At 43.2% G+C, this 11,551-nt stretch overlaps 1 protein-coding gene across 2 annotated transcripts; it reads left to right on the top strand.

Moving 5' to 3' along the window:
- Window positions 1–819: 819 nt before the first annotated feature.
- podn (podocan) lies at window positions 820–8,871 on the top strand (the record flags this gene model as incomplete). Of its 2 annotated transcripts, none has more annotated exons than XM_079266799.1 (11): window positions 820–884; window positions 1,437–1,509; window positions 3,388–3,676; window positions 3,816–3,909; window positions 5,341–5,405; window positions 6,128–6,237; window positions 6,330–6,486; window positions 6,592–6,707; window positions 6,923–7,136; window positions 7,275–7,718; window positions 8,719–8,871. In XM_079266799.1, the coding sequence occupies exons 3-11, from the start codon at window positions 3,401–3,403 to the stop codon at window positions 8,869–8,871; spliced, it is 1,629 nt and encodes a 542-aa protein (XP_079122925.1). In that variant the 5' UTR covers window positions 820–884; window positions 1,437–1,509; window positions 3,388–3,400. The 2 variants fall into 2 exon arrangements, with proteins under 2 accessions (XP_079122925.1, XP_079122926.1); XM_079266800.1 differs by lacking the exon at window positions 820–884 and adding an exon at window positions 983–1,056.
- Window positions 8,872–11,551: the final 2,680 nt, after the last annotated feature.

Here is an 11,551-nt window from a genome sequence, read left to right as displayed (position 1 = left end):
TCAACTGTGGTAGTGGAGATGAGAAACAAGGCTCGAATTGTTTTTAACCAAACCAAATAAATATTTAGTTGAAGCATGTTTTGACTACCCACTGTGATGAATCATCCCAGAACTCTTCTGCATATAAAGTTGAGTGAACTGTGCTAATGCAATGGTAGCAGATGTTGACACCCTGGGCCTAACGGGAGTCAGGCTTGTTGAAGAAGAGGCCTAATCCAGAAACACCTGGGACATTAGATCATACCCTGACGCCCCTTTATGGCAGGCTACTTTTCCACTTTTTAAATTTATTCCTGACGTTTAGGACAACTCATGTGTGTCAAGTGAAAGTTATCTCATGTCAACAAAGAAGAGGCACAGATTTTGTTCCAGCTATAACATCTTTTATCCATAATCTACTTTGTGTACAATAGAAAGCAAGTCTATGTTTAATCCAAGATTTAAGTGGCATGTGTATTTCAGACCATATCTATTTGAAGTGATGAGGCCTCCTATCCCTGTGATTATAATCTCACTTGAAACCATTGCCATTGTTTTTCTCGAATCCAGTGGAAAATTGACCAAGTTATGACAACACAAACATATTCCACTAAAGCTGGGGGAATAAATTCCCGGGGAAAAAATATGACAGAAAAAAGGGAAAGAATGTGTGTTTTTGGCTCCAATTCAGGTCGGAACCATCTCTCTTACTCACTCCCTTCCTTTTCACTCTCGCCTGTTCCCCTTCCTTTCTTTCTCTTAACTTTCCCTCTCCCACTCTCTTTCTCTCCCACATCTGGAGGGTATCTGGTGTGGCTGTGTGACTCCTGGTCTGCTATGGGACAGCCTGCGTTTGGACTGGACGTCAGACTTCAGTGCGTCTCTGCAAACGTTGGTCGGACGGGGTAAAGTAGTGGACCAGATCCTTGCTTTGGCAGACTTTACTGCTGCGTGTTTTACGGGTGGCTGTGTTGTTATGTTTTGTGGAGCTTGGACTGTAAGTGTCAGCGTCAGTCATCCATGCATGACAATGTGGCATGTGGATTTCAGACCAGAACCAGACTACTTAACGGAACGGTAAAGCCACTTTACAACATCTGCTCAGCTGAGACGCCTGAAAACAAGAAGACTTTTAAAATGGTCAGCTTGCTGCCTTTCTCTGTGTGTGTGTGTGTGTGTGTGTGTGTGTGTGTGTGTGTGTGTGTGTGTGTGTGTGTGTGTGTGTGTGTGTGTGTGTTTGCCACTTTACCTCTGGTAGTTATTTTCTTGCAACAACCAGGAAAGGCTGATGGATGGCTTTTAGACATTTGCATTGAATGGACTTTTGTAATATTTCTATCAACATTGGTGGACACATTTAGAAGAGTGTATTGCAAATACCTGTAAATGCTTCTGTGTGAATTAATTGGAACGCTTGTGACTCTTATGCTCTCTTTATTTCAAATTGGCCCTTCCAGTTGCTGAGGATTGAAGCTTCAGCCACTGCAGAGAGAGAGGACAGAGAAGCTGCTGTCTGTTGTTGTTGGCTTGGTGCGTAAACAATGCAAACCCTCCATCAGTTGGATATGTTTTTTAGGTGTAATGATACAGTTTTCTTCTTTTTACACACCAGTTAGAAATGGACTTGCGAGGACAGGCCAGTGTTGGTGGATTGAAACTATTTGAAATGAAATGATGCAGCACATAGTCACACTGGACACAAAATTGTGTTTTGCTTGCTTTAATTAAAGGAGCACTCCAGTGATTTAGTGTTTGGTCGGGTCACTTGAGGGAGAAGAGAGGTGGAAGATATTGAATTTCAGTCCCTAGTACGGGTCAAGCGCCAAAAATTCATATTATAGAAAGATATATAGATATGGTAAAGTGTGCGAGCATATTGATGAATCCAGGGATCACGACTTCTGATCTGTGATCCACTCTTTCGCCTCTGCATCGACCTAATTGCTAACATTAGCATGCTAACATATTGATGTTTAGCAGGTATTATGTTCAACATGTTTAGCATGTTAGCAGGCTACCATTTTCTAATTAGCACTACACAGAGACATCACAAAGTGCAGCCGAGGCTGATGGAACCGTCATCAGTTTTGCAGGTATTGGCGCTGACGATGGCGCTAGAGGAAAAGTCAGAAGATCACCAAAGTTATTACAATTCACCCGAAGGGAAACACGAATGTCTGCACCGAATTTCATGACAATTCATCTAGTATGAGACATTTCATTCAGGACCACAGTGGCAGACCATCGCTTGAGGCACGCTGGGCTGAGAGTTCCACAGCGGACAATTTTACATATCAGGAAATACAAAGGTGTGAGAATAAACATCAACGATGGCTCTGTTCTGTTCAAGTGTCCCACTGAGTCAGTGAGCCAGCATGCACCATACCAAGAACCGGAAACTCAAGCAGCTAATAACAATCAGCAAAATCATTAATTTGATGATTCACACGTGCTATTATTTCTATGACACCTCAAAATGTATGCTATTTCATTAAAAAAGGCTCATTGAGTGACGAGGCATAAGGCATAATTAATATATGATGAGGTGCTGGGTATTTTCACTGTTTTTCATAAGACTAAGAGTAGTACACCCTCTGACTCCCAAATGCATTTTATGCAGTGCCTCTTTAAAGTACCCACGTACAGTTTTTTCTTTGCCTTGCAGCAGGATGTTCTTTCTCACGCTCCGGTCTGTCATTGAGCATCAGTCAGCGTCCGGCCTAAACACTTGCCTCTCGTCATGACGAGCTGTCTACTCTGAAACAGTTTCCAGTTTGAGGTTGAAGTAGCTGCTGCGCTTAAAGCCAACAGGTGGCGAACACGGAGAATATGCGATTTATTTCGGGGTGCTATGAAAACAATCAGGGAGTGTGTATTCAACCATGTCAGTTGCAGAGCTTCAGTTATGCAGCTGGAGTTGACTTGTTGACAGGGGTTTGACCCTTGATGAATCCCTGAATCACTTAGCAGCTGGCTAACAGGGTGTGTGTGCTGATTGCACCTGATGGCTCTGTCAAATAGTGTCATCAGAATTACCTCAGGATGTACGCCCCACACGGACGATTCAGAGGAACGCAGCTTGATTGCATTATATGTTTACTCAGAAAAATGGCAGTGAAGGAAATACTTTTCAGCTTTCTGATTTCCCTCTTCGGACGTATAAATCACCAACTGATGAGGAAAGAATATGTCATTTTTGATTGTCACAAAAACACGTTTGATCAGTTTAATACAAATGGAAATTCTATTGTAAATAATTTGACCCCTGGAATTATAGTTCTGTCTTTATAGTATTTCCCTGACTTTCCTTCTAGACCCACCAGCAGACATCCTGTTTCCAGGAACAAAACACTCCTGATGTTTTTAACTTCACTGTTAACTTCAGATGTTTATGTGCTTGTGCAACAGGAGAGCAGTGGACATGGCCTTTTCCAAGCATTCCTTCCTGCAGGCCCTGAGTGTGCTGCTCTTGGCCTCGGTGTTTGTGCGTTGCCAGGCCCCCCTCGAACCAGAGGAAGAGGACGAGGAAGAGCCAGTAAAAGAGACCTCCATCACAGCAGTGGTGACGAAATCTGAGCCGCTCGAATGTCCGCCGGAGTGCAGCTGTACGGCAGAAGGGGCCGTGGACTGCGCTGGAGTCGACCTCACAGAGTTTCCCGCCGAGCTGGATGGAAAAACGCGTCAGCTCTCTCTGCAGGTCTTTCACACAACTGCACGCGCACATAAACAGTAACGCAAGTCTACATTTTGTAATTCTGCTCAGAAGTTAGTGAGTGAAAAGGTCAAAATCTCTTCTGAACTTGTATTTGGGTCTGTGTTTTGTCCCCTGTTGCCAGAACAACAAAATTGCGGAGATAACGGTGGAGCACATTTCCCATCTGCATCACCTCGAGATGCTCAACCTTCAGAACAACTGGCTTACCACCAAAGGTACACACTCTAAGACAAAACAGACAGACAGTGTACAGTGGTGGGGTGGACCAGATTACAGACACATTTGTCTGCAATGTTTGTTCTTTTGTGCTCATTGGTCGTGCTCAGCAGTGGGTCTGTACAGTTTTCCTAGCTTGCTATCAATTCTTACTCCAATTCAACTGTTCCAATAACATCAGACTTTGCTTCCAGACGATAACCACATCCAGGAGAGGGAGGGCAATCAACAGGGACATAAGAGTGATTTTATCCAGATAACAGGATGTTCAGCAGAACAGCTAATGCTTATGTTGAGGATGTCTGTGCTTTATCAGTGTCACATAACACCCATAATAACACAAATTAGGATTTGCAGCCATATACAAGCCGTTAGAGAACATCTGCCCTCTTGTTCCTACGAGCGGTGGTGAATTCTTTGTTTGTCTTAAAGACAATTTCAAACCCCAGTTGTAGGTCTGTCATTTCTCTGACTCAGCCTTTCTGCTAGAGGTGTAGCTGAACACCAGTTGGTCGTCGTCATACTGGCTAACAGCGGCGTTCAGATGATCAGACAGCTTGGTAGATCTTTTTCTCCCTGACCATTATCCTCTATTGGAAGACAAAAAAAAGTCTGTGTGATAACACCATGAGATTGTGTACCTGGCTACAGTGTAAAGAAGAAACGACTGGATGTGTTTTACAAATAGTAACATATGGGTGGACTTCTGAACCTGCCATGTCGTTGCCCCCACAGTGTTTTGATCAGTGCATCGCTGTTCACCGAAGTCTTTGGAGGTAGAAGCTATGAGTGTGTTCCTTTTATTCCCAGAGACGATTGATTCCTAAAATATTACGTCAGAGTCTGAAGTCAAGCTGAACTGAGCATGAATCATCAGTGTCACTGACTAAAGGTTAGCAGTGATACAGTATTACAAACAATACGTTATCAATAATTGTGCAATACTGCAAATAGCTGCTAGCTGAGCATTTAGCCTTATAAACAAAGCAATGGCTATTTCTATACAGTGATGGCAGATACTCTTAATACCTGTCAATCGGTCAGATTTCCTGCGATATCAGGCTTAACGAGTGCCCAGCCCCGACAGACCAAGATCAGGCTTGTCTGCGGTTGCAGGACCCGGAGCTGACCGCCCGCTTCCTTGGAGCCAACACTGATAACATGCTGCTGGCCCAGGCCGTATTGCTGGGCCCGCTGGAGGCACGAGAGAACCAGGACGAAGCCGAGCAGACTATCTTGAGAGGTTTTGTGTTGGTGCTCCACGCTGTTGCCAACAAATCATTGGGCTAAACTTAGCGAAACAATTTATATTAGCAAAAGTGACGTGTTATTTCTACCTCTGCGCAGGTTAGTCTATCAAGTCAAGATATTTATCAGCTTGTGGTGGTAGATAAATTAGTTTGAAATTCAGTATGTGGTTCTCTTTATAGGCCTTGAAGATGAAGGTTTTGAGATGCTCGAAGAGCTGGCCTATTTATACTTGGCAAATAACAAGGTGAGTCACACACCAGACTTTCATATGTTTGCTCTCAATGCTGACCTCAAATCTGCTGACATGATTCAATGGCAACTTCATCTTTTCTGTCTTCATGTCACTTATCCTTATCCTTATTCCGGTTATCAGCCCACTGCAGCTGTGCCTTGTCTGGTAAATGGCATATTGGGTCTGTTCTCTCGTGTTATTTTCCAGTTTGTTTGTCACCATTTCCAATGTTTCTGCCTTTCATGATTAGTTGGAAAATAAATGGTTTGTTCTTTAGTTCTGCAAAATTGCAGAGACAACACAGTCTAACCTTTTTTAGGGTGGACATAATCTAAGAAGCTCTTAAAACTGAAACATTTGAAAACATCAAGGATTCCAACAGAAGAGTCCAACAGAACCATGACAAAAGGCTATGGAAAGTTTGATCGTGCATGGTCAAAAACAAGACCACTGGTCTACAGCCAATCCATCGAGTAGATGTAGAGTCTATCCTCTGTGTTTTTTACAGGATAAGCTACCCTACAAACATTGACCTGCTGGTGGCACTAATGAAAAGTCATTACGATACATCAGCCGGGGACCATGACTTTCGGTATAAAATTTCACGGCAATTCATCCAGTATTGGTTGAGAGCATTCACTCAGAACTGGTGGACTGATCGACCAACCGACCAGTGGACATTGCCATCTCTACAGTAACACTGTCCCGTCATGCTTCTTTTCTTGTGCTTGCAGCTCATCTCAGCACCAAAAGTCCTACCACCCTCTTTGGTTAGTGCTGATTTTGCTGCTAATCAGCTTACATGGATCTACCCATATACGTTTGGCCATAAACCGAAATTGAGGTACGACTGTGCATTTTTGTGTAAAATGTAAACCTTGTTCATGGAATCATGTCCACTTATACATGGCAATGCCACTTGATCATGGCTCCTAGGTCCGTGTATCTCCACAACAACAAGTTGACTGACGCAGGACTTCCTGACCATACCTTCAATGGTTCTTACAACCTGGAGATCCTCACCATGTCCAGCAACTTCCTGCGGGTTGTCCCAAGGAACTTGCCCTCCAGCCTTTACCGTCTTCATCTGAAGGTCCAGGCCCTGTTAACTTTGTATTTAGATGTTAGGTGGAACATATACATTGTGTTTCTTTTCTTTCATGAATATGGTAAATGATGACTGCTCTTTTTTGTTCAGAGTAACAAGCTCGAGAAAATCCCAGAGGGGGCCTTTGACAACTTGCCAAACCTCAGAGAGTTGTATCTCCAGAACAACCTCCTCAGCAATGAGGGCATTGACAACGAGACTTTCAGGTGGACAAACCCCTAGGGGTTAACATATTCTAACATGTTGTTGCTATTGCCAAGTGTGAATGAGAAAAAGCCTTGATTTATGTGTTTTGAAGTGTTTACCAGAAAAAAGCATTCACTCTACAAAGACGATGTTATTTATGTGTTGCGGCATCTGGCGGAAAGCTCCCAGAACTGATTTAATGACTTTCTCTCCTTCTCTTCTTCTCTCCTGGCAGCCAATTGAGAAGCCTTGAGTGTCTGGACTTGTCAAATAACAACCTGAGTGTCGTCCCCAAGGGTCTGCCTCGCAGTCTAGTGCTGCTACACCTGGAGAAGAACTCCATCAATAGTATCCCCGGAGACGCTCTCACTTCTGTCCGAAACCTTGAGTACCTGCTCCTCCACAATAACAAGCTGCGCTCACGTTCCATCCACCCGACTGCCTTCCAGGTACAGGTCTATTCAATTGAATATCCTTTTGGATCTTTAACATGATAGCCGAGCTGTGTAAACACATGGACATTTCAGGTTGTATCTTCAATTGTAAGAATATGCTGCTTTTGCATAACACAGTTGCATTTTCACTAGGGCTTGAAGAAACTGCACACTCTCCACATGTACAACAACTTGCTGGAGCGAGTTCCCAGGGGCTTGCCTAAGCGGGCCAAGACCCTAATGATGCTCCACAACTTCATCACCGAAATTAGCCGTAATGACCTGTCCCTGTTGTACTCCCTGACCGAGCTCAACCTCAGCTATAACAAACTGACCAGCCCCAAAGTACACCGCGAGGCATTCAGGAAGCTGCGTATTCTGAAAACCCTGAATCTGTCGGGGAACAGCCTTCAATCTATGCCCATGGGTCTTCCTCGTAGCCTGCAGGTGCTCGAAATCAAGAACAACCAGCTGAACTCTATCCCGGACGGTGCACTGACGGGCATGGAGAAGCTACAGAAGCTCATCCTCAGCGATAACCATCTGAAACTGAATTCAGCCTACCAGGGAGCTTGGATGGAGCTCAGGGCGCTCACAGTAAGTGGCTTGGGGAGGAATAAACATGTCAGACGTTCGTGCAAGATGTTTTGTAGCCCTTGTCCACTGCAGGAACTTAACCTGCAACCTGGACTTCTACGATTCTTGTGAGGCTTTAGTATGGTGTTCTTCCTTGCACTTCCATTGTGTTTCACGAACCGTTTTGGATGCATGTGTGTATATATTTTAATGCCAGGAAGTGCAGCTGTATTTACTAGACAGCAACCCCAGGGTCTGAAAAATGAAGCCAATGTGGGAGTGCCTTAAATTTGCATTCTTTCTAATGGCGATCAGGCATGTTGTAGGGCGTGGTTACCTGGTGATTGACCGGTCGCTACCGTGACATTGTCTGATCTGGGTGCTGTCTGTCTTTTCGCCTCACCTTACAACAGTTCATAAAAGTTAATAATAGCATTTTGGTCGCCTAAAAAGATCTCATTCAGCGTTCAGTTGTACCTAAGCCCACCCAGAGACAGTGACGGCCAAAATGCCAAACTTGAGGCTTCAAAACAGCATCCCACAAACCAATGGGTGACATCACGGTTACCACGTCCACTTCTTATAGTCAATGGTATTTACCGGGTTAGACCTCTAAATATATCAAACCTTTGAATTTTCGGATCTTTGAGTATCAAGCACACTAAGAGAATCTGTCAGTATTAAGTGGAAGCAGAGAAATTAATGCTTTATTATCCGGCTTCGGTATTCTCTGGTGTATGGGCAAAAGTTTAGCACGTACAGGAAGTGTTGATAGCACCGACGAGGTGAGCCGGATTCCCATGTGTCCGAGTCAAGTCAGGTGGAGGCGAGTGTACGGGTTTGCACTGCTGAACAATCTCAGCAACGATTTAATCTAAAATTTGTTGCTGCAATAGAAAAGGGATTTCACATATTAAAGCTAAATTCTGTATCATTCTTCTATTTTTTCAGTATTTTATCACTTAGACCAGGGAAAATATTTCATTATCTTCATTATTCATTGACAATCTTGTCATTTTAGACGCTAGACCTGTCTGGCAACCAGCTGTCACACATCCCCTCTGACCTTCCTGAGTCTCTGGAGTACCTTCACCTGCAGAGTAACCGCATCTCCAGTGTTCCTGCTTCAGCATTTGAAGGCACTCCAAACATCAAAGGCATCTTCCTCCGGTAGGGGAAACTGAAACCAGTTCTTATCAATCAGAAGGTTGTAGTCATTAGACTCAGTCTATTTACTGGTAAATAAGTACTTATTACGGGTTAATAAGGGCTTTTTTCCCCTTTGGATTGAGCTCCACTCAGGAAACGATGATACAATTGCAACCAAAGAATGGCCGTGAGGAAATCTTTGCTTTTGTTTATGCTGCTCTGTGAGCATCAAAGAGACAGCTGCAGTCGGGAAGACATACACCAGATTAAAAACATAGTTTCACAATTAGCTCAGAGTGAGTTTAGGGACAATGAAAAGGATTGGATTTCTGTGCTTTTGATTCCTGTGAAAGTGTCTGAGGAAAGACACAGTGCGTAAAGCTCACGAGCGCTCACGAGCGCGTTGACTATGTGAAAGTACCGTCGGACTGTGCATGAATTAGATTCTGAAACTTTCAATGTAAAGCAATGGTTTAACGTATTGGGAAATACTTACAGTATATGCTGTTTGTAGAGGGCTTGCAAAGTGTCACCGGAGCCAGATGTTTATGTTGCTGGAGAGAGGCTACAGGCAGTGTCAGATTTGAAATATTTAGGATTTTTTATTGATTCTAATCTCTCTTTTAAAAAGCGGATAAAACATGTGACAAAGGTCTTACAATTTAATCTCATGAATTTTAGATATATAAGAAACAGTCTAAGCATGCAGGCATGCAAAACTGTATTTTAATGTGATGATTGTCCCCCATCTGACCTGCTGCTTAACCAGCTGGGCACAAGCCAGCAGCACAACATTAAAATCTATTCATATTCTCCATAAACAAGCTCTAAAAACTTGATAAAACCCCCAAATGTCACCATCACTGCAATATCCTCATCCTACACCTTGAGTTGGGAGAAACCTCATTAAATTCCCTGATGTGTGTCTGGTTTTTAAAATTTTACACGGTATGGCACCGCCTCCACTTAGTGATTTTATTAAACAAAGCACTCAACGCAGCAGACACTCGATCTGCTTCAAGAGGTGCTTGTGTCATTTCACATAGGTCAAGCTCGTTTAGTAAATCTACATTCTCTGGGAAGGCAGCTCACTCGTGGAAGGCTCTGCCATCACACATACGCGCACAAAACACGTACAAAACATTCAAACATAGCCTTAAGGAATGGCTTGTTGCCAATCAGGCGTGCAAGCATTGATGTACTGTCTGTCCTGCCTTCTTGTTTCGCCTATATGTGCATTTGTCTTGCTCAGTGTTGCTATTTTCCATTTTGATGTGTTATGTGCTTGTACTGTAGGTGGGTTTGTTCTGCCTGATGCATGCTGCAGCCTGTTATGTTATGTCTGCTCGGCTCTGGTGTCCTATGTACACTTTTATTTTGCTTATATGTGTATTGGTTTTGTCTCTACGTTACTGTCTGTTTATCTGTGCATTTTAATTCCATTTAAATTTGAAATTTTTTAATTTTAGGCTGCCTTCAGACATCTGGCCAGGGACAGCAGATGAAAACTAGCCTCTCTGGCTAACTCTGGCTCACTTGCAGTTTGACTGTTGATTGGTGTGCATTGTCCCTGCAAAATAAAGAAATTAAATAAAGAAATTAAATAAATATGAAGCCCCAGTCAGCAGCTGCTTACAGTACTGCCACTTAGCTTAGCACAAAGACTGAAAACAGCTAGCAACAGTAGCAAAATCTGCTCACCAGCACCCCTTAAAGCGCACTATAAACACATTATATGTCTGTTTGTTTAAGCCATACAAAAAGTGACATGTAAAAATGACACTTCAAAAACTGATTTCAAATCAAATGAAAAGTATTAAACATATTAGTGTGAAATGTGTTTTCTACAGAACAGATTTATAACTCTGCAAATGAGTAGAAACCTGATCTTACATTAAATCTGTCAACTCCTCACACCATAATTTAATTAAACTGCAGAAACTTACTTTCAATCTTGCATATAGTTCAGTGTTATGTGAATGAGATTTTGCCTCATAAAGTGAACCTTGAGATAAACTTTTCAAAGTACCCCGGCTGTCCTGGCCTGTTACTAATCAACTCAATTTACTATGAGTTGACCGAGCTTCATTTTGCAGAGTACTGCAGTACGGTATCTAATCTCTCCATCTCTTCTTTTCCTGTGCATTCAGCAAATTTCCACTTGGTTTATTCCACATAGTGCAGGCTTATACCCACAAGCACTGCAGTGAAAGCAGCGACCAGGCAGCAGGGTAAAGAGGTTTCAAGGCTTTTGTTCTGTTTGGTTGTCAGCCTGACCTCAACCTAGCTGCTTTGCAGCTCGCAATTATGAGCTTTGACCCCTTCCAGGCTGTCGCGCCCTTCCTGGTGTTCATATCAGCTGTTGCCACATTTCTTTTGGTTTTTGTTCACCAAAATCCCCCACAGCTGGCAGCCTGGGGGGAAGTGGATTCATGTGCGTGCATTCATTATTAATTGCATGTTTATTGCATGCTGGCTAGTTGTTGAAGTTCATGTCCAACATATGCAAGCATTTTCACCGATAGATGAGCCTGGATGCAGGTGATATGTGCTTCAGTAGTGCTTTGATGTTAAGTGAGTGAAGCACCTGTTCCATGAACAAGTCCCACTGTACTGATCCTTGAGTGGAGCAAAGCTGTCAGATGACACATGTGATTTGAAAATGTCCCCTGTTGTCTTTCAACCGTCCCATCTGCATGAAAGGG

This window comes from Melanostigma gelatinosum (assembly GCF_949748355.1).
Source record: "Melanostigma gelatinosum genome assembly, chromosome: 4".
Taxonomy (NCBI): Eukaryota; Metazoa; Chordata; class Actinopteri; order Perciformes; family Zoarcidae; genus Melanostigma; species Melanostigma gelatinosum.
The sequence above is the reverse complement of the archived record's forward strand: the minus strand, read 5'-3'. Positions and strand labels throughout refer to the sequence as shown.